At 39.8% G+C, this 22666-nt stretch overlaps 3 protein-coding genes across 6 annotated transcripts; all 3 read left to right on the top strand.

The window, feature by feature from the left end:
• Positions 1 to 184: 184 nt before the first annotated feature.
• yipf1 (Yip1 domain family, member 1) lies at positions 185 to 5082 on the top strand. 3 transcript variants are annotated; one of them, XM_053508026.1, is made up of 10 exons: positions 185 to 330; positions 439 to 481; positions 1551 to 1699; positions 1783 to 1863; positions 2054 to 2141; positions 2308 to 2424; positions 2577 to 2743; positions 2950 to 3132; positions 3694 to 3800; positions 4489 to 5082. In XM_053508026.1, the coding sequence occupies exons 2-9, from the start codon at positions 448 to 450 to the stop codon at positions 3778 to 3780; spliced, it is 906 nt and encodes a 301-aa protein (XP_053364001.1). In that variant the 5' UTR covers positions 185 to 330; positions 439 to 447; the 3' UTR covers positions 3781 to 3800; positions 4489 to 5082. The 3 variants fall into 3 exon arrangements, with proteins under 3 accessions (XP_053364001.1, XP_053363999.1, XP_053364000.1); XM_053508024.1 differs by having other exon boundaries at positions 3694 to 3797; XM_053508025.1 differs by having other exon boundaries at positions 189 to 311; positions 3694 to 3797.
• Positions 5083 to 6222: 1140 nt separating this feature from the next.
• zgc:113691 (uncharacterized protein LOC503529 homolog) lies at positions 6223 to 7195 on the top strand. The gene has a single exon (XM_053507952.1). It carries the CDS (start codon positions 6324 to 6326, stop codon positions 7017 to 7019), a length of 696 nt encoding a protein of 231 aa, XP_053363927.1. The 5' UTR covers positions 6223 to 6323; the 3' UTR covers positions 7020 to 7195.
• A 903-nt stretch (positions 7196 to 8098) lies between these two features.
• Positions 8099 to 20394, top strand: ndc1 (NDC1 transmembrane nucleoporin). 2 transcript variants are annotated; one of them, XM_053506765.1, is made up of 18 exons: positions 8099 to 8233; positions 8769 to 8889; positions 9044 to 9145; positions 9241 to 9415; positions 10589 to 10718; positions 11586 to 11694; positions 11774 to 11825; positions 12033 to 12165; positions 12945 to 13037; positions 13134 to 13215; positions 13725 to 13886; positions 15804 to 16064; positions 16284 to 16393; positions 17026 to 17076; positions 17696 to 17759; positions 18414 to 18514; positions 18617 to 18777; positions 19990 to 20394. In XM_053506765.1, exons 1-18 carry the CDS (start codon positions 8195 to 8197, stop codon positions 20051 to 20053), a joined length of 2010 nt encoding a protein of 669 aa, XP_053362740.1. In that variant the 5' UTR covers positions 8099 to 8194; the 3' UTR covers positions 20054 to 20394. The 2 variants fall into 2 exon arrangements, with proteins under 2 accessions (XP_053362740.1, XP_053362741.1); XM_053506766.1 differs by lacking the exon at positions 17026 to 17076.
• The last annotated feature ends 2272 nt before the right edge of the window (positions 20395 to 22666 follow it).

Consider the following 22666-nt stretch of genomic DNA (forward strand, 5'->3'; position numbering starts at 1 on the left):
TTCCTTTACAACGCGACAAACGTAAAACATTGATTTTAGAATATTGCTGCAGTTTTTTAAACAGATACACATAGCAAAAACAGTATATAATACATTACTAATTATGCTGAGGTTTATAATTATAAATCAGCGTCCTAACCCATTTAATAAATACTTTGTTCTCGTTTAAAAATGTGCACTTCCGGGATCCGTCATACGTCACCTGAATGCGGAAGTAAGTTCCGGATGTTCCGTTGAAAACAGTGTTTTTATTTTCCTAAAGCAAGAGTTCTACAAAGGATTTAAACATAAAATCTGGAGATTAAACAAGAGTAAGTCTTGACAGAATAGGTAAATAATATGTACATTTAATTTGATCCACAAAATAAACAATAATAGTGATGAAACGTTGCAATGACGTCATCACCTGAGTTTTGTATTTGTTTTAATCACTTTTAGACACTGAAGATGTCCAATACAGACTTCAATTTGCAGTTCCAAGGTTAGTTAATTCTCCATTAGTCATGATTTACAGCTTCATCCGTTTTTAAACGTTTTAAAATATTAATTACCTACGAGTGCACTGTTAATGATCGGGTTGCCAGATAAGGAATGTTTAAATAAAACTAAGACTCCAAGACTTGTTTTGATGCAAAAGCTCTGAATTAATAGTAAAGTAATCATTTTTGCACAAAAATTGTAAAGTGTAAGTGCAGACAAGAGTGTGTGTTGATGTACAGAATAATTTGTAGAATAAGGTATATAAGGCTGCACGCAAACAGTGAGAGGGAGCACGGATCGTCGTCAGTCAGTGTGCCAAAAGACATCTGTGTCCTGTGTACATCGGGAGCTGAGCCACTGGAGATATTCTGCCATTTCATCATGGACGGCAAGTTAGAACAAAGAACATGAAAATTTGCATGAAACTGGGAAAATCTGTCACAGAGGAGTTTACGGCGATGCTGCAATGAGTCGATTGAGGTTTTGTAAACAGCACGCGCGCTTCAAGAGCGGAGGAACATAACTGGGTGACGATGAGAGATCAGAAAGACCTTCACCGTACCAAAAATGTCGAAACCATTCAGCAGCTTGTGCATGATGATCGTCGGAGAAAAACCCACAACATTGCTGCCGTGGTCGGTGTGTCATACGGAACAGTCCAGGCGATCCTCACGTGTGATGTGAACATGCACCGTGTCGCTGCTGACCCAGAAGCAGAAGGAACTTCACGTCAAAGTCTGTCATCTCATCAGTAGCAAATTTGAAACTTTTTGATACCACCTTGTATTATAAAGAGGGGATTATGGGGGATTATAATGTGGATGAGATTTGTACCCCAGAAATGCATGTGAGAGGTTTGTGTCCCACTCAGACACTGAGCAGAAAAAAAAAAGAAATGTCTACATTTTCTTAAATTATAGTTTCAGGACGTTTGCTGAAACTTGGCAACCCTGGTTTTAATAACATTACCTGCAGGCTGAATGAGTGATGATGTCATGAGTGAGCGAGTGCATAGTAACAGACTGTGTGTAAGTGTGTGTGTGATTAGTGCAGAGTCTTCCTGCTTGCAGACTTCGGTGACGAAGACGTGGGCGGAGCAGACAGGAGCGACGGCGCCACCGTGGTGCATATGGATGATGAGCGCTCGGGGAAATCTCACATGCAGCGGCGTGCACAGGGCTCCGAGGACGAGCTGCTGGACGCTGACGACCAGACTGAGGTCAGAAGGTGGTAGTGCAGCAGGACTCCGGCCGGGGTGTCTCTGTAGACGTCTGTCCCTCACACTCTGATGTTTGTTTTCAGCTTCTCAGCAGTGAGAGGAAAAATGCTGCTTTCTGGACTCTGGAGTTTTATCAGACATTGTTTGACGTGGACACGTATCAGGTACGAGCACAGACAGACGGACACTACAGAAACGTCTTCAGTGTTTACAAAATAAAATGTAGTCGCTGTGTTTTTACCATCTGAGGTGGACAGAGAGGATGTGTGTCTGCAAATCTCAGATAATGTCCATTAAACAAATTTACACTTTATATATATTTTCTAATTTACACATTTGTGTATTTATTTGCAGGTGATTGACAGAATCATCAGCTCTGTGCTGCCGTGGCGCGGAAAAAACTTTGTTCGCCTTCACATCAGGAACAACCCCGACCTCTACGGTCTGTCTCTCTGTCTCTGTGTCTCTCTGTCTCTTTCTGTCTCTTTCTGTCTCCCTCTGTCTTTCTAGCTTTCTCTCTGTCCCAGGCCCACGGAGGTGCACATACTTTTGGCATGGTGTGTATTCTGACTGTGCTAGAGTTCTGACTTGAACCGATTCCTCCACAGGACCGTTTTGGATCTGCGCCACGTTGGTGTTCGCCATCGGAGTGAGTGGCAACATGTCGAGCTTCCTCGTGCACCGCGGCCAGCCGCGCTACAAGTACGTCCCCGAGTTCAGGAAAGGTGAGAGTCAGGACCACGCCCATGAGGATGAGGATGATGGAAACACAAATTAATTCCTGCTATTAGAGCTATAATAATATACAATAATAAGATCTTATGTGATTGGTCTGTGTGTGTGTGTGTGTGTGTGTGTGTGTCTTGTGTGTTGTCAGTAACGATGGCCGCTACAGCGATCTACAGCTACGCCTGGCTGGTTCCTCTGGCCCTGTGGGGCTTTTTATCCTGGAGGAGCAGGAAGATCTCCAGCATGCTGTCCTACTCCTTCCTGGAGATCGTCTGCGTCTACGGCTACTCGCTCTCCGTCTACATTCCTGCTGTGGTCAGAACACCTCTGCTTCTTCTTCTTCTACTGTTCCTTTTCTTCTCCTTTTCTTTTTCAGTTTTTTTTTCTTCTGCTGCTTCTTCCCATTATTGTAACTGTATATAATGTGTTTATAATATTCTAAAATGAGAGAATAATTTAGCTGTTGTTGTTTTATGTATTAGTGTCTTAACCGCTGTGTGTGTGTGTGTGTGTGTGTGTAGGTGCTGTGGGTGATACCGAGTGAGGTTCTCCGGTGGAGCTCCATCATGGTGGCTCTGTGTCTGTCCGGCTCGGTTCTGGTGCTGACGTTCTGGCCGGTGATGAGAGACGATCGGCCGCGTGTCGTCCTCGCCGTCCTCTCCTCCGTCGTCATACTGCACGTCTTACTCGCCGTTGGCTGCAAGGTCCAATCTCACGCCTCACATTTAGCACACACACACACACACACACAAAGTGGAAACAGTGGCAGGGTCTGTACTCTACCGTGTAGGCAGAAAAGCCCTTTTCTTTTCTTATTATCTCATTTTGTTTTCATGTCTCATTATTTCATTGTCTCAATCTATCTATTTTGTTAATTTGACCTTCTTGCTATCATTTCATTATCTCATTTTAAACCTTGATTTGTCATTACCTCACACACTTCTCGTTATCTCTTCTCACTATTTCACTGTCTTGCGCTTGTTGTCTTGTTTTTCTCTCAGTATCTCATACAGTAATTGTTCATTAGCTTGTTTTCTCGTCTTATTAAGTTTTGATGAGCTCTGTCTTGTTTTGTTCATTAACTTGTTTTTTACTCTTATTAGAGTATTTAATTATTATTATTAGTATAAGTATTATTATTTATTTACTTGTTAGGGTTCTCTCATTATCTCCTACGCACAGCTGTAAGGATAAATACTCTTTATAATGTGACATAAACCTCTCTCTCTCTCTCTCTCTCTCTCTCTCTCTCTTTTCTCCTCCAGGCGTATTTCTTCAGCACGTACGAAAGTGTGAATGTTGAGGACCTGCTGCAGAACAGGGACGGTTTAATCACCACAAAGGCACACTGATGTCGTTAAGCGTGCAGGTTGTGAGTTCCAGCCCAGGAACCTTGACCTTACTTCTTTTTTTTGTTGTTGTTGCTTTACGCATCACGTGTATGTGGATGGATTGGTATCCTGCGCTGCTATAAAAACATGAACATAGGCTTTATCCATTTATGTTAAAAAAGTAAATATGTTATAGAGAAGTACTCTCTAAGTGTCTTGTGTGTTGATCAGATTTGTGATTGAAGGTTTCTCAGCCACATGTGATTTCCAAATGTCAGACTGGCCCTCAGCTTTTTCAGCTTTGGACGGTTCTCCTAAATTGACTAAACACACTTTTTGGCACAAGTTTAATGCTCACTGAGTTGTCTTTAAAACTGCCAGAGATTGTAGTTAACCTGTAGAGCTTCATCATAAAGGTCCGTCTGTTTAACGTCACATCCATAACGCTGATAAATTGCGAGATTCAGGATGTGAATGATGAGCTGTTTGTTTTCAGCTGAAGAGATTATATTTATACTTAATTAATTATATTTAAATAAATTATATTATTATATTTAAATAAATTAACTGATACTAAGCTCGTTGTTCTTCATCTGATAAACATGTTACACACACACACACACACACACACACATGCTCTCGGGAGCGCCGATCATGTCCGCTCTTGGTTTTAGAATTGTTGTACACCTTCTCTCCTTGCTGAAGCTCGTGTTCTTTATTCTTCTTCAGTTGCAGGTTCTCTTGTTGCCTCGTTGTCCAGAATCGAGTTTCACACAGACGAGGTCGCAGATCATCAGAAAGACACGAGATCAGGAGTGTGTGTGTAGGGGGTGTGTGGTTTCTGACTTAAATGTTCCTAAAGAATGTCTGAGGGATTTGTTTTAATCTTTTACATTAAATGTTCAATGCTCCTGGGGTGTTTATAGATCATTACAGAGCTGATCTAAAGATCAATGTTTGAATGTTTATGTTAAAAATGTATATATTAGAATGAAATTGTGTTTCTCAAAGCAGATTACTGCTATATTTTAGCTATTTTGGGGCTAACTGGGGATAACGAGGATATTATTATTATTATTATTAAGTATACTGTATATGGCATGTTGCTGTGTCTGAAGGCCAAACTTCTTACTACATATTTAATGTTTAATAACTCTTTTTCATCACACTTACTTTCCACCAGTTAGAAACATTAGCGATTGATAATCTGTGCCTTAAATATGACTTTCTCCCTGTAAACACTGGAATGTTGTACAGACCTGTCGTCTGCTTTCTAATGAACACTTTGTATATGAAAATAAAATGATTCATTGCTTGGTTTAAGTCTTTACTCACTCCCTCCCTCACTGTCTATACCACTTTATACTGTATTTAGGGTCGCGGGGGGTCTGGAGCCCATCCCAGGAGACTTAGGGCACAAGGCAGGGGACACTCTGGACAGGCTGCCAGTCCATCTCAGGGAGCACACACACACACACACACACACACACACACACCACAGGAAATTTTTGGGGGGAACACCAGTTAGCATGTCATCTGCATGCCCTTGGACTGGTCCAGAGAACCAGGAGGAAACCCACCAATCATGGGGCAAACATGCAAACTCCATGCACACAGAGACAGGAATCAAACCCAGACCCTGGAGGTGCAAGGCGACAGTGCTAACCACTAAGCCACAGCGGCGCATGTTTAAGTCTTCACACCTCAATCAATAAATAAAATACCAACACAATATTTGTGTATAATGTAAATATTTAAACTTTAATTTAAGGGCTTAAAAAAAAGTTTGGCTTTAACCATTCAGGAACTACAGCCATATTCATACACACACACATTTTAGTAGTTCATAAATAATGGAACAAACTAACATAATTACTACCGTAATTACTGCGTTTAATACTTAAAAGAAAACCCTTTACAGTCAACAACTGCCTAAAGTCTGGAATCTTTACACTTAAATGGTTCAAAAGAACTTGAAATTTAACTTGGACTGGATGTAAACTGAAATGAAACTGACATTAAACTAAAAAAAAAAAAATCAAACTAAACTTTAACCAAAAAAAAACAAAGTGCTTGATTTCAAACTAAACCTTAATGAGTAAAAACCATGTGTATTGTTGGCGTCACCGTCACTGTAAAGTTGTTTTTTTAAGTGTTAAATGATAAATTATGTATTTATGGCTCATCACATTCCTTCCTGTTCCTCTTCACTGGCAGGAGAACACGAGTAATGAAGACGCCGGACCACAAAAAGTTTCCTAATTACCACAAAGCAGAAAAATAGTGTCACTTGAAACAGTGTCTGCTCGAGGCGTGTCCTAATTAATGGATATTCTAAACTGGGCCTAAAGTTACACTCCAGCTGCTCTGGAACTCTGAGCTTCAGCTTCTCGCAGTTTTACCGTGGACTTGTGAAACACTTCATCTTTTGGGACTGGATTATCAAGGTTGCAGATTCTTGAGCTGAAATTAAAAGAAATGACTTGATACGTAATTTGGACGGCAAGGTCAGGAGCAGAGGTCATGAATTTGCTCTTGTGTTTTTAAACAGGAAGGTGGTGACGATGGCTAGAAAGGTATCTGGACATGACGCACAAAAGCTTGTGGAGCAATACCGCTCGGAACGAGACGAGGCCCTTCAGCGCGAGAATGCCCTGAAGGAGAAACTGAGACAATACGAATTGAGGACGAAGTCGACCGAGACTGTCAAACAGAAACTCAAAACCCTGATGTCAGAGAACAAAGAGCTGAAGAGGCACCTAAAAACGCTGAGGACCGAGCTCGGCCTGGAGTCAAGCCCAAACTTTCAAGGCAAAACCACTAAGGATATCATCAACGACCTGCAGGAGAAGGAGCGAGAGTGCAACGCGCTGGTGGAAAAGGCTGGAAAGTTGAACCTGACCATTGATGAACTGTCATCCGAGCTGGCCAACGCCGTCACCTCTAAAACTCTGCTGGAGGAAAAAGTTCAGTCGCTTCAGCTCAACCTCAAGGACATGACCAACAACCAGCGACGCCTGCTGAAGCTCTGGGAGGATAAAAAAGCTCAGCGCGAGCCCTTCGTGTTGCCCGCCATCAATCAGAGAACCGCGCAGAAACCGCGGGATCATAAAGTTGTCCAGACAGACATGTCCATCAGCTCCACGCAGATCCTCCCCGCAAACGCCTTTGAAACCAGACAGAGATGGGAACCTGAGAAAAACAGGAACTTAGACAGAAGAAACATCACACTACCCACCGGCGGCGGCTATTTGAAATAAGACCGCAATAAAGAGACACATTTTACTTCCAAATACTTTGACTTGTCCCAAATGCAAAGGAAATATACCTCCACTTACTGTCTCTGACCTTCTATATATGTGGATATGTCTACATTTATTTTACTTGAATATGGAAGTGGAAGTTTACCGTCATTTATTAACATTAGCAACATTTTACTTTGTAATTTTTACTCATAAAAAACACGCAGATGAATGTGTACAGTATGTATGACATGAACAGTTTTTTTGTTTGTTTAATTGATTGTTTGATTGATTAACTATCTGTTTAATTGTTTGATTTATTGGTCAGTTAATTGATTATTAGTTTGATTGATTGATTGACTGATCGTTTGCATTATTGATTGGTTGATTTTTTTTATTGATTAATGGGTTGATGGATTGATTTGTTTGATTTATTGATTGGTTAATTGGATATTTGTTTGATGATTGGTTGTTTGATTGACTGTTTGATTAATTATTTGATTGCTTTATTGATTGGTTGATTAATTGTTTGGTTGTTTGTTTGATTGATACATTGGTTGATTGATTGATTGATTGATTGATTGATTGGTTGGTTAATTGACTGACTGATTGATTGCTTTATTGATTGTTTTTTTTAATTGATTAGTGGGTTGATGGATTGATTTGTTTGATTTATTGATTGGTTAATTGGATATTTGTTTGATGATTGGTTGTTTAATTGATACATTACTTGATTGGTTGATTTATTGGTTGATTGACTTATTATTTGTTTGTTTTATTAATTGGTTGGTTGATTTTTTTGTTAGTTTGTTTTCTTTTTTTGATTAATTGTTTTTGCTTGTTTTGTTTTTATACTAATAATTTATAAATGTAATATATATATAAATAAAATATAAAAAATAGTCATCAGCATTACAATAAATTCGGGTCAATAAAAGGTGCAAAAGAGCCCTTTTAAATTGAATTAAATAAAATGTAATTTAAGGATTTTTTTTTTTTTTTTTTTTTTTTTGCTCAGGCGCTCTCTGTAGCCACCCCTCCCTCCCCCCCCCCCTCCCCGGGGTCCTCACGGGGGCCTTCGAATGAGTGGCGCGGAATGTCGCACAATCACGCTCGCGATTCTGAAAACTCAGTGTGGAAATGTGAAGTTCTTTAAGGCACAAAGTTTATTTTTTATATAATTATCGCTTAAAATGTTTTCCTTTCGTCAGAGCTGCTGGTTTATACGGAAGGTAAGGATTTTTCCAGAGGTTTAGCTGAGATTCAGGTCAATTCATGTTGTAAATAAGAGGAAAATTATGGAAATAGAAGAATAACCATCATCATTAATCATAATAATAATCATAATAATATTAATAATAAAACATTAACTTAGTAAATATCACATAATTACAAAAATCTCATCGTTTAAAGTATGTCAGGTTCTTAAAGCTGGAATATGTACTGAAGTAAACAGATTAATATCTACTATTGTAATGATTATTGCTAGAAGTTCTGTGTTTTAAAAAGTGTTTAGTGATGTTAGGTTAAAGTGTGTGTGTGTGTGTGTGTGTGTGTGTGTGAGACTGAGTGAAAAAGAATTTTGTATTCTGCTGTCATTATGAGAACATGCCTTAGAAAGCAGAAAAAGACTTCAAGTGTTATAATTATAATAATAATAATAATTATTAGTAGTAGTAGTATAAACCGTAAAAATGTTTTAAATGTACAGATAACACCATAAAAGGTGTGTGTGTGTGTGTGTGTCTGTGTGTGTTTGTGTTTCAGGTGTTGAAATGGAGAGCTGTAGCGAGTATAGTTTGGTCAGTGCTGCTGCTGCCTCCCATCATCTGTCTGCTCATCTTATTCATCAGATTCAGTGTGTTTCATCCCACACACTGGCTCTCAGGTACACACACACACACGCACACACACGCACACACTAGGACTGAGGATCACCAGTCACCTCCTGATACAATATTAGACTTTTTTTATCTGAGATTTTTCTATTTGTTTCTCATGTTTTATTCATCTCTCTCTCTCTCTCTCTCTCTCTCTCTCAGGATGTCTGGGTTTGCTCACAGAGGCGAGTATGGTTTTCTCTGTCTTCCTCCTCTGTGCAGCTGTTATTTTTCTCGCCTTCTTCAACCTGCAGTATTACACGGGTCAGAACTCCATCATCATCATCATCATCATCATAAATATTATCATCACACATAGGAAGTGCCCAGGTTGATCGTGTTTGTTTCTTGTTCCCCAGTCGTTCCCTCCATCCCGTGCTCTCGGGTCGCGCTCCTGGCTGAAGTGCTCCACCCTCGCCGCTGTCTTCACTCTCTGGTGCACTGCTCAGCCGGCATGCTGCTCATGTGGTGTGTGTGCGTCATGGCCGGCGGACGCTATCAGATGCTCCACTCTCCCTGTGTACACAGCGAGAGGTGATCTCTCTCTCTCACAGCCACACACACACACACACACCTTCGATTTATTACTGTTTCTTAACTGTTTTAAATCTCAGTTTGTGTCAAACTTGGCAAAAAATCCGCTGTGCTGTCTGCCAGTGTGTTTAGTTTAGGACCATAGAGGAACTGCAACATTTTACAACCTTAAATGCAAACTTGTAATAATAATAATAATTTGGAGTCAGTGTGGTGATACTTGATTTTTTATTTTATTTTTTTTATTAAATGAGCATCATATGTAAAAAATATCAAGTAAATTGCTAAACTAATAATTATTTTAAGTTTTATACAATTTATTATTTTTTATACCAAAAAGAGAAGCATGTACAGAATTTATAGATGTTTTTTTATGCATTTACGGAAAATTAATTATGAAATTAATGAAGAGATATATTTTTTATCCTTTTCTGCTTCTTCTTATTATTATTAATCAGACCATGTACAGATGTTTTAGTCTGTAAAGTTTTTCATACACAAATAGTCCTGTGCAAACGTCTCGACCCTCTCACCTTCCTTCAGTTTAAATAAATTAAATGATTTAGATTCAGTAAAAAACAACAGGAACAAATGTGTTACTGCGAACAGGCTGCAAAGTGCCTAAAGATACCATTTAAAAACTAATAGTTTATGTAACTATCATGTAACAGCAGCGACCTCATTTCAGTACCAACCTTTCAGCGTAAGCCGTATACTAACCACCGGTCTCATCATCTGTTGGTTTCATGGTTCATGCTTTAACCTAAATGATTTTTTTATGCTAGAATGAAACAAAAAGTTCCTCTGAAACTGAAAAAGTCCTTCAGAAAGCGAGAACTGTTCAAGTCCTCATTAAAGATACAAGAAAGTCTGTCCATTCGGGATTCAAAATATGAAGGAATGAGGGGGTCAAAACTTTTTCACAGTACTGTACATCATCTTGAAGTGTCTGAATTTTTCATTTAAACTGTTCCGGAGCAGAGATGGTGGTTTGTATAACGCAGACGTACAGCATGCTTAATTAATACACATTAATGTGGACATCAGAACCTTCCTATCAGATGTCCTCACGCCGCCGTGTCCTCACACCGCCTGGTATCACTGGATATTTCTTTACAATAAGTGATGTATATGAAGTCAAAATGTTGACCTGTGTGTGTGTTTGCTCCACAGTGCCAGCGTTGGCGTGTGTCTGAACGAGTATCACGTGTTCATGCTGCTGGCTGGAGCGTTTATGGGCTACTCTTACAGCTTACTGGGCGTCGTCCAGAACATCCACTACGTCTCCTTTCACATCATACAGGTACATACAGGCTTTTCATTTAGAAAAATAATAATTGTTCACCCTAACTTGTCCTGGATCTTTGTTTTTTCTTGCGACCTGATTGATTAGGAGGAGAAACAAAACGAAAAAAAAGCAAGTGATATTTTATTTCTGTTTAAGTGTGAAGAGACACATAAGCAAGCGTGATCATGTGGTGGTGTGACCTGGTTTTTTTTTATTTTATTATAATTTTTTTAAAATGAGAAAGTGTTGCATGTCAGAGCACTTGTTCAGTCATGTGAGCACTGAGACACGAGCACTCCCATTCTCCTCCTTCACTATTTTTCTCCGTCAGATTTGATTTGTGAGTGTTATACAGTCACGTGATCGCCATCACGTCTGATGATTTAAAACATCTATGGTGTGTCTCTTGTGGTCTTAAAAATTATAAATAACATCCAAAACACGCATTTCTGTTAGTTTCAGACTGTTGTTCATTCCCTGTGCGCTGTATATCTGGTGTAACTTTATAAAGTTTCAGCACAAATCAACAAATTAAATAAAATCTACATTTTCCTCTGTCTTTTAAAAAAAAAATTCTTTCTTTTAACTAGTTTGGTAGCCTTTTTTTGGTTTTGAGATGTATATAATTTTCCATTCATTCAACAGTGACAAATTGCTAAGTGACAAATTGCTGTATTTTGATTGTAAAAAAAATCTTAAAGATTATATATTTTATTCTAATGCACTTTTTGGAAACCTAATTAGTTAGTTAATTTATTTAGAGCTATCGACTAGCAGCTGAAGTCAGCATGTAACCAAACATGTCTGGCCACACCCCCTTTCTCACCTCCGTCAGTGTCACTACCGCTAATGGTGTATAAAATGTGTGTGTGTGTGTTGCAGCAATATAAGTACATGCGCTTTAAAGGCTCAGTGTGGTGGCTGGTGAAGTGCAGCGCTATTCGGTCTCTATATTCTGTCAGGAATTACATCATCCTCTATTTTCTCTTTGGTGAGTATTAATAAAAGCACTTTAAACATTAAAAAAACTTTTTTTTTTCTTAATTAACTGTTTGTCTTTGATCTTGTAGGACACATCCCCAGGAAGTGGATCTGCAACACACTGAGTCTGCACCTAGACAGGTTCGATACTGAGCTAAGACGAGCTCCGATGTCATTTTGCACTTGTGTTCCATCAGATAACTGTACCAGTCGTGTCTGCCCACTGGGGGCTCCAGCGATCTGTTAATCCTTTACAAGTGTTCATTTTCTCTATCGGTTCTCCGAGCAGTATAAGGATGAGGCAAAACCACAGTTAAAATGTTTTCAAATTCTCTGTGTGTGTTTTAGTTCTGTGAGCTCTCTCGACTCGTTCGGAGGACTGTGTGATGTGTTGTTGTTCTATCAGCTGTGGATCAGTGGAACCTTCCTGCTGCTCATCTGGAACCTCACCGTGCTGCTCTTCAGGATCTACGCCACAGAGGTACACGGCAGCCAGCTCACTTCCTAACGCTGTGTTTTTACCAACTATAGGACACTGGTGTGTGTTTCACAGAGGAGTCGTTTCTGCCTTAGTCGGCATGTAGGACGCTTAGTGTAGAAACGTAATGTGTTGTTAGTTTAAGTCGAATTGCACTTCAGTTTAGTCATTTGGTTTAGTTTTAGTTAAATTATAGTCAAATATAGAGTTGAACTGCACTAACCGGTCAAATGATTAAACGTTTATTCAAATTTTACTAATTGAATCACTTAGTCAAGTTCAGTTTAATCATAGTCATAGTCAGATTTTGGTATTTTAATTAAGGTGTTGTGTTAGATTATTGTTTTAATCATTTAATTAAATTTTTTTATTTTAATTAGATATTAGTTGCTAAATTTTAGTCAAATTTGTTTACGGTTTAAACAGAATTTAGTGCAATTTTGTCATTTACTTGTTTGGTTAAGTTGAATTTAAGGCATGTTTGTGATTTTTTTTTTATTTTTTTTTTTTATCGCTTGCCATGTTTAGTCTTTTTTTTTTTTTGTCTTAATAATTTAACTGTAGTGCTAATCAGTTTTTAGTCATTGTATAGTTAGTCATGTGATTTTAATGAAAAACATCAGTTGAGTTGATCGAATAAAAACTGAATTAATGGTATGCTAGTCCGAGCTGGTAAGTAGAAATAAAACTGCTATGGAAACGCATGCTACAAAAAAGGTACAATTTTCAGATTTTTATTTAGTTCCAATTGAGTTTGTTCTAAATCCGCTCTTATTGGTTAGCCATACAGTTTTCCGGTGCAGTCGTCATTCGCCGAGGATGCAGAAGAGTGCCTTCCTAAAGTCCTGACTGAAAATAACGTCTTGGTCATGAAGGTATGTGCTATTGCTAATATCTTAAAAATCTTTATTCTTCGTTTTTCAACTCAAAAATAATTTTTTTCTTCTTTTATTTTTTGTTTGTGGTTTTAGTTTCTGGCTCTGCAGGATTTGGCGTTGCTTTCCCAGCATTCCCCTTCACGCAGACAGGAAGTCTTCAGCCTCAGTCAGCCAGGTAACGCTGCTCCTCTGGGTGTCTAGCTAAAATATAATATTAATAAACATTAATGTGTTGTTAATAAATTCAAGAAAACTAGAGAGGCAGAACGGCAGATCTGGATTAGCTGTCGCTGTTTAAGTGTAATAACACTAGTCCTGTACATTTCCTCTGGAGTTAACCAGCATATCTGAGGTAAAAGTGGACATTCCGAATAATTCTGTATAGTTTCCATGGTTACGGCGTGCTTTGTGTCTGTGATAAAAGTTATAGAAACAATTAAAAACAACTCAGTTAAAGCAAGCTGTTGTGTGAGTTGGATTAGCTGTAGATGCTAATCATTCTGTGCCCTTTCTCATGAGTTAGCTAGCGCGTCTGAGGTAATTGTTCCGGGTAATTCTATGTTGTTTCCATGGTTACTGGTTAAAAGGGTTTAATGTCTTAACCTAATTGTTCTCCTCATTCATATTTAGTGTCTGTGTTTCACAATTACCTAGCACTGTGTGTGTGTGTGTGTGTGTCTGTAGGTGGTCACCCTCACAACTGGAACGCTATCAGTAAGGAGTGTGTGTCCCTGCTGAGTGACTTAACGCAACGTCTCATCGCTCATCACGACGTCGTGGCGTCTAACGGCAGAGCGAAACCACCGTCTGAGAACCACTCCAGATCGAGCTCCTCATCCTGCTCGGGTAAATCACACACACACACACACACACACACACACACACACACACACACTAGGGGGGCTAATATTTCCTTTTTATTATTAACAATATTAGACCAACACATCTAACCAAAAACAACATTCATTCACTCACTTATTTATTTATTTATTTATTTACATTGGGGCAAAAAATATTTAGTCAGCCAGGAATTGTCCAAGTTCTCAAACTTAAAAAGATGAGAGAGGCCTGTAATTTTCATCATAGGTATACCTCAACTATGAGAGACAAAATAAGAAAAGAAAATCCAGAAAATCACATTGTAGGATTTTTAATGAATGTATTGGTAAATTTCTCTGTAAAATAAGTATTTGTTCACCTACAAACAAGCAAGATTTCTGTCTCTCACAGACCTGTAACAACTTCTTTAAGAGGCTCCTCTGTCCTCCACTTGTTACCTGTATTAATGGCATCTGTTTGAACTCATTATCAGTATAAAAGACACCTGTCCACAACCTCAAACAGTCACACTCCAAACTTCACTATGGCCAAGACCAAAGAGCTGTCAAAGGACACCAGAAACCAAATTGTAGACCTGCACCAGGCTGGGAAGGCTGTTTGAGCTGTTTGGCTCCACACAAGATCTCACAAGAACTGTGAGCAAAAATCCCAGAACCACACGGGGGACCTAGTGAATGACCTGCAGAGAGCTGGGACCAAAGTAACAAAGGCCACCATTAGTAACACACTGCGCCGCCACGGACGCAAATCCTGCAGTGCCATACGTGTTCCCCTGCTTAAGCCAGTACATGTCCAGGCCCTTCTGAAGTTTGCTAGAGAGCATTTGAATGATCCAGAGGAAGATTGGGAGAATGTCATATGGTGAGATGAAACCAAAATAGAACTTTGGAGGAGAAAGAATGCTGAGTTGCATCCAAAGAACACCATACTTACTGTGAAGCACGGGGGTGGAAACATCATGCTTTGGGGCTGTTTTTCTGCAAAGGGACCAGGACGACTGATCTGTGTAAAGAAAAGAATGAATGGGGCCATGTATCGTAAGATTTTGAGTGAAAACCTCCTTCCATCAGCAAGAGCAATGAAGATAAAAGTGGCTGGGTCTTTCAGCAAAACAATCATCCCAAACACACCGCCCGGGCAAAGAAGGAGTGGCTTCATAAGAAGCATTTCAAGGTCCTGTAGTGGTCTAGCCAGTCTTCAGATCTCAATCCCATAGAAAATCTTTGGAGGGAGTTGAAAGTCCGTGTTGCCCAGCGACAACCCCAAAACATTACTGCTCTAGAGGGGATCTGCATGGAGGAACGGGCCAAAATACCAGCAACAGTGTCTGAAAACCTTGTGAGGACTTACAGAAAACGTTTGACCTCAGTCATTGCCAACAAAGTATTGAGATGAAATTTTGTTATTGACCGAAATCTTATTTTCCACCATAATTTGCAAATAAATTCTTTAAAAATCCTACAATGTGATTTTCTGGATTTTTTTTCTTATTTTGTCTCTTATAGTTGAGGTATACCTATGATGAAAATTACAGGCCTCTCTCATCTTTTTAAGTGGAAGAACTTGCACAATTGGTGGCTGACTAAATACTTTATTGCCCCACTGTACTTATTTTAGAAATCTTGCATTTATTGTTCATCTTAGCTAGGCTAACCTAAAGCTGTAATGTAAATGTAGCAGGTACGCGAGCTTCGACTGTAGGTACGCGAGCTTCAACAAGTTACCAGGTTAGTTATGCTAACTTTGACAGCAGGTCTGCTAGCTTTGTTGTCAGTTAGGGTTGATATGTTAGCTTCTCTACATTAGCAATGTTCCTGACGTTAGTTCTAGCTATGTTAGGGATTCTAGCAACATTTACTCATGACTTCATTTTTAATGCCCCACCCCGGATGATAATAATAATGTTTATTCCTTTTTTTGCAGTGACGTCTGGGACAGAGGATCTTCCTCAGACTCCTCGCCACGGTGCTCTGGTCCACACTCCTGGTTCGGTGTTTGGTTCTGCAGTGAGGGGTGTGAACCCGCCCCTGACCGCCCCATTTACCCCCGACCTGAATGCTTCAATCTCTAGCCCCGCCCTCAGACCCCTACTTAGCCCACAGGTGGCCCCAAGACTCTGGTGGGCCTCGGTCCAGAGTCCTCACATCACTCGAAGGAACCCCAAATTATGGAGCACGTCCACTGGTGAGATCTTGTTCGGTCTCTGGCCACGCCCATAACTCTCATTAAGCTTCAGCTATTGGTCAATGTGCTCGATTAATAGTAAATTAATATAGAATGTGCTTTATAGTGGGATGTAGTACACTAGCAACACCACTGGGAGGCAGTGAAATATTTTCTTTAGAGTTTTTGGGTTGGAAAAAAATGTCACCTGTCACGTAACACATGGTCATTTGATGACAGAATCGCAGGCCAATGGGAGCCCACTACCGTCTCCTGATCCTGCCCCCAAACCAGCGGAAAAAAAGAAACCAGGCTTTCTGTCCCAGTGGCTCCAAAACAGGAAGGAACAGGTGCTGAGAAACACACGCACGCACGCACACACACACACGCGCGCACACACCTCTAACACTGTCCATAAAATCTGACAGTGAGTAACTTTAGAAAAAGGAATTCTGATTGAAACTGGGAAATTGGGCGGGGCTAAGCAGGACCAATCAAAATTCTAACCTTGTGAGGGAACGCTAGCATAGCGATTGATGCTATGAGCGGTGGTGCCTCAAAAAGAAGGCTATCAGTCAAGCTTGCTCATTAGAATATTAGGCCCCACCCACTGGCATGGTCTCAGAGCAGTGATTCTGCTGCTCTTTATTTATATATATATATATATATATATATTTATTTATTTATTCATTTATTTTTTTGATAAATTTATATTCTTTTTAACCTGGATTTGAGACAACAGTGATACTAGTATTTTATATAAAAAAAAATAATAAAAATAAAAAAAAATATATATATATATAATAATAATTATAATTTTTTTTCCCTTTTTTTCTAATTTCTGTACCCACAAACAACAATTCTACTGAGGCGTGTTTAATCTTGCAGCATAATTAGGTGTACTAATTTCGATATAGTTATGCTGTATATGTGGACAGTTTATTGACTGTATGCTTTTCCTGCTCTAAAATGTTCTGTTCAGGTTAAAGGTTTCTTGGCAAAGCGTGTGCTGGTTGTGTATTTATTTAATAAGGTAAGAAGGTTATACATGAATGCATGAGGCATAAACGACCTGCATCAGCATGCTGCATGTGTGAACCGGTGATCGTGGCTTGACTTTAACCCCAAACTCTAAGTCACTTTAATGACTTTTCTTTTTGTGTATATGTGTGATGTAGAGCAGCGAGTTCACTAATTTTTGATTTAATTTTTTTAATTATACAGCTGCCTAACTGTTTCTTATCCAAAAAAGAAAAGCACGGGCCACGCTCACAAACAACACTGGGTAATTTTCAGTGATTAGTAGAGATTGGATAAAAAAAAAATAGATTCAGCTACGTATCGTAATTAAGTGGTAATTAATTTATTGCCACATATTTAGATATACAAATCCTTCTTTAATTTTTTTTTTTTGCATTTTTTACAAATGTATTTCTGGTCCTGAAAATTACTCATGCCCTCTATAGGCAGTAGAAGATAGTGAAAATTACATACTGCTCCTTTAATTTAGCTTTGTGCCTTTCTCACCTTCATTCTTTAGGTGTTGGTTAATTATTATTTTGTGTTTAAGTCCAGGTTGTTGTTGTTTTTTTCCAAATGAAAGACGTTTTTCTTTTCCTTTGTGTATAATTCTGTATTTTCATTTTAAACAGCTGTCCGAGGCTTCGAGTCAGGCCCTGTTTGCTAATAGCCAGGCGCACATCTGGGCTCTGGAAGGTGGGGAATATTCTCACATTTATTTCTAACGCAACATTACAGAAAAACAATGCAGGTTTTAATGAGCCATATTTTTTTGTAGAACTGTGACAAAAAGAAAAAAAACAATAACCTGTATAACTATTTTTATGAGAGCAAACCACAAAAACTGTGATTATCATCTTGCTAATTCACAGCTGTAACAAATGTTTTGATGCATTTTGATTTGTTCAAAAAATTGGTCCAAATAAAAACAAACATTTTTATATAGCAGCGTTTCAGCAAAATGAAAACATTAAACTCGGACGCAAACACAATTCAGTAGGAAACTAAAAACTTGGTCGCAAAACTGCAATAAAAATGTAAGTTTTCGTACGTTTATACATTCAGGACTCGGGAACTAATTAGTTGGAGTACAAACTAGCTAAGCTTTTAAACGCTTAACTTTTTAGTTTGTCATAAAAAAAAAAACTCAGCACAGGCCACGCCCACAAACAACAGAGCTTAGTTTTTGAAAATGTGCGTTCTGTTCTGGATTTTGTAGCTGGGTGACTAATGTTCTGGATTTTTTGGGGGGCGACTAATAAATATAATTAATTTTAAAATAATAATTTAATCATTATAATTGTATTTATTGGGTTAAATAAAACCTGCTGGTTTGTCCTAATTTGACAGGATTGTCTCATCTGGTGGCTGCTTCGTACTCTGAGGACAAATACGGAGTGGTGCAGACTACATTACCCAGCATCCTCAGCAGTATGCTCTCTCTGCAAGAGGTAAGTACAGAGGGAGAAATCCAAAATACTAGTAAAAGCCTGCAGTGGTTCCTGTTCTGTTTCTACTCTATCGGCTTTCAAATGAGAACGTTTCTGTTCCAGGCCGTGGACCGGCACTTCAAGCTCCCTCACGCCTCCAGTAAGCCCGGGAAGACGTCGTGCAGTCTGGGCGACTCGTCCTACAAGACGCTGCGCTTCGCTCTGAGAGCGGCTCTGAAGACCGCCATCTACAGGATTACCACCACCTTCGGAGATCACTTACAGTAAATATTCACTCCATTTATGCTGCAAGATTAAACACGCCTCAGTAGAATTGTTGTTTGTGGGTGTGGCCTATTTCGGGGGTGTGGTCTGTTTTGGGGCATGGCTTGGCATTTGAATTACTGACCGCTTTTTATTTTAATGTCTACATCGCACGAACTGTAAGTGTCATCTTGTATGTGTAAAGTGGGCGGGACTCATCCTGGGTAACATGTAATTATAAACATGTCGTCACTCATCAGCACAGTTTATACTCGCGTCAGGTTCACCGGTTAGGTCAGCTAACCTCAAGTGATCAAGACTAATCGTGATCTAGATCAAAATTTGTTAGCTCCATCCTGCTAGGTTAGCGCCAATTTGCTAGTTAAGCTTGTCTCCATTTTAGCTCTAAATTAGCTTTTACGCTAACCCCGCTAGTTTTCGCTCACTCGGCTAGCACTCGGCAGATTAGCTCTTAATCACGAGGTTAGCCGACCTAGCCAGTGGACGCTTTCGAGCAAGCTTCCTCCGACCTGTGTTGACGAGTGACATTATCTTTATAATTACACGTTACCCGGGATTAGTCCCTCCCACTTTACGTTGCACAAGAAACAGCTAAGCACAGTCAGTGTAGCATGAGCATAAAGGGCCTTTCGCATATTCCTGAACCATTTGCAGAATTGTGCAAATTTTAAATTCTTGATCACTTAATCATGTGAGTCACACAGTCACACACCTCGGACTGTCGTATGGATTCATGCTGCATAACCCAGATCTGGCTGTGAGCTGGTTACGAACTAACTAAGAACTGGTTAATTAGCTTGCTAAGATTTAGGAACTGGCTAAGAACTAACAGGGAACTGACTGAAGATCTGTCATGACTCGTCACTGAGCTCTCAACTGTTACTACATCTCACAATCTGCTCCGATGTCTCACCAGTTCTCAGCCACCAGATACTCGTGTACTTTAGTTCCCTGTGATTACAGAAGCTCTGAACCTGCTATTCAGTGTAGAATCTCTCAGCACACACCGTCCAGTAACTCTCCATGACCTCTCGGAGATGCCAATCAAGCCACTCATTAGAATATTAGGTCACACCCACTAGAGTGTTCTCAGAGCACTCATCCAGGTGCTCGTTCGAGTATTTTAAAATAGATTATTATTTTGTATTTTAGAATGCTGAGTGTTATGATGTGAAGCTGACCAATGTTTGTCCTTCCTGTGTTTGTCTCAGTGCTGTCAGTATGTCGGCGGAGCATCAGAAGAGACTTCAGCAGTTCCTGGAGTATAAGGAGTAGCACTTACACCTCAGCATTTCAGCTCTTTCACCCTGAAGCCTGAGAATCTGAACTTCCCTCTGATGATGAACGCAGGAGTCGCTGCTCGCAGAGACGGTCGAACACATGCAGTTTGGATTTCTGTGGAATTTATGTCCTTTTTTTTTTTTTTTTTTTTAAAGGCTTTGTAAAAGTGGGCGTGGTCACAGCTCACACGTTCACCTGCTTTGCTCAGGTGCACCTCACCTTCACGCTGAACTCATTACTGCACAAAGGTGACATTGGACGATCATCCGGTTTATAAAACTCTGGGTTTTCTGGCTTTGTTTAAAAAAATGATAGTGAATAAAATTTTCTACTCATCTGTTTGTTCTGTCGCTTCTTCTTTCTGTGGCCACTTTTAAAGGAACAGTTGCAGAAAAAAATAAAATGCTTTTAAAATGAAAAGTGTCTGAGTTTCTCAAACGAACTAAATGTATTTTTCATCTGTAGTCTTACTTTTTTTACCTTCTTACCTCTTTTTTTAACCCCTTTTTTGCTCTCTTTCCTCCGGTAGTTTTTGTAATGTCCACTAGAGGGCAGAGCTGTGCTTTTAATTTATTTCCAATTCGTTTCTCCAACACACCAGAGGAGGCGCTGTATCTCACGCAGCTCTGCATTTTATAGTGTTTGTCCTCTTGCTTCTGGTCAGCTTTCTTTCTTTCTTTTTTTTTATTCTGCTTGAAGTTTCCTTGTCCATATTTTTTCTTCTTTCTTTTTTTTTGCTCTCTTGATTAGTTTTCCTCCTTCCTTTCTCTAATTCTAGTCTCTCTTCTTTAATTGCTGTTTCTTTTTACATTTCTGTTTCCCTTTCTTTTAATTTGTCTGCAGTTTTTCCATTTTTTTCCCTTCTTTTCTGCATTCTATCTTTTTTTCTGCCTTTAATTCCACTGTCTTATTTCTTTGTCTATGTTTTTAGTCTTTGTTCATTCTTTTGTCATTCTTCTTGTATATCCTCATCCATCCCTCTCTTTTCTTTTTATTTGCACTTTTCTAATTTTCTTTTTTGTTTTAGTCCTTCTTTTCTTCTCACACTCACTTGCTGTTTTTATTTCATTTTGTCGTTCTTTAAGGCCCACCCCTTCTAACTTACTTATCCGTTAATTTTTCTTGTGTATTTATTTGTTAAGTTCTGTCCTCCCACCACGCACCCCTGTTTAGAGGGAGTGTGCAGGTGTGTAGGGGGCGTGGTCGAGTGTGTTTGTCCAGAGCGTTATTAAAGTGCAGGTCATGACCTTGTTGCTGTTAGTCACTAAATTCAGCAGTTTCTCCTTTCATAGCAGGTGGGTCATTTTAGTTCCTCACTGACCTCACCCTCACCCTGCCACTCAAATCCCCCACTATTATCTCTATTGCCGCTATTGATCACAATCTGATTATTCTGATTTATACACATTCCATACAAACTTAAATAATTCTTTTGATTGTGTAAAGCTGCTTTGCGACAATGACTATTGTTGAAAGCGCTATACAAATTAAATTAAATTAAATATTAGTCCTGATATACTCGTTCTGCTCCTCTTATTTACATAGCCCAAGTACTAAAGCAACAGATATGTCCTAAGTCGTCGTTTAAAGATTGCCAGAGACTCAGCTGTAAGGACATCTAGAAGAAGTTCTTTTCACCTCGGTGCCAGAACAGCAAAGAGTCTGGATAAATGTCTTCCTCGATCCCTGAGAGATGGCGGGACGAGGCGAGCAGTGCTGGAGTATCGGAGGGAACGTGCTGCAGTGCGTGTTGTGATTAGAGCTGAGAAGTATCAGCAGGCGAGCATCAGGGGTTTGAATTTGGTGTGGGCAGCTACAGGAAGCCAGTGCAGAGAGCGGAGAAATGGGATGGTAGGGGAGAACTTGGGAAGGTTAAGGACGAGATGTGCTGCTGCATTCTGGATCAGCTGCAGAGGACAAATGGTGGACAGAGGCAGACCTGCCAGGAGAGAGTTGCAGTAGTCCGGAATTGAAATATCATGGGACTGAACAAGCTTCTGAGTGGCCTGTGAAGAATAAATGGGCGGATTCTTCTGATGTTGTAAAGAAGAAATTGACAAGAGCGAGTAAGGTTAGCGACGTGTGGGGAAGGGGACAGATGATTGTCCACAGTTACCCCAAGATTGCGGGCAGGGGCTGAAGGAGTGATCCGATTTTTGCACAATGTCTTGGCCGGGTGATGAATCACCAGGAACGAACAAGGGTTTGGTTTTACTGAGATTGAGCTCCAGCTGATGAGCTGTCATCCAGGACAAGCCAGACTAGCTGAGACCTGGGTGGAAACCTGAGTGTCTGAGGGAGGAGACCAGGTTTAGAGGGAGAACAAGACCAAGTACTGAGCCCTGTGGAATACCAGTTAAGAGTCTGTATGTGGCCTCCGAGTGGCGCAGTGGTAAAGTGCTCGCCCTATCATCCAGAAATCGCTGGTTCAAACCCCGGGTGATGCTGTAACCTTTCACAGCCGGAGGTCTAGAGAGAGCTGATTGGCCGAGCTCAAAGACGGCATCAGTTGAGCGGTACAGAGACGATGGTGGTGGTCTTGAAGCACATTGGAGCGACAGCGCTACTCATGTATGTGTTGCTGTCAGTGAGAACATTCGCTAGCTG

Source organism: Clarias gariepinus, chromosome 11 (assembly GCF_024256425.1).
Source record: "Clarias gariepinus isolate MV-2021 ecotype Netherlands chromosome 11, CGAR_prim_01v2, whole genome shotgun sequence".
NCBI classification, from domain to species: domain Eukaryota; kingdom Metazoa; phylum Chordata; class Actinopteri; order Siluriformes; family Clariidae; genus Clarias; species Clarias gariepinus.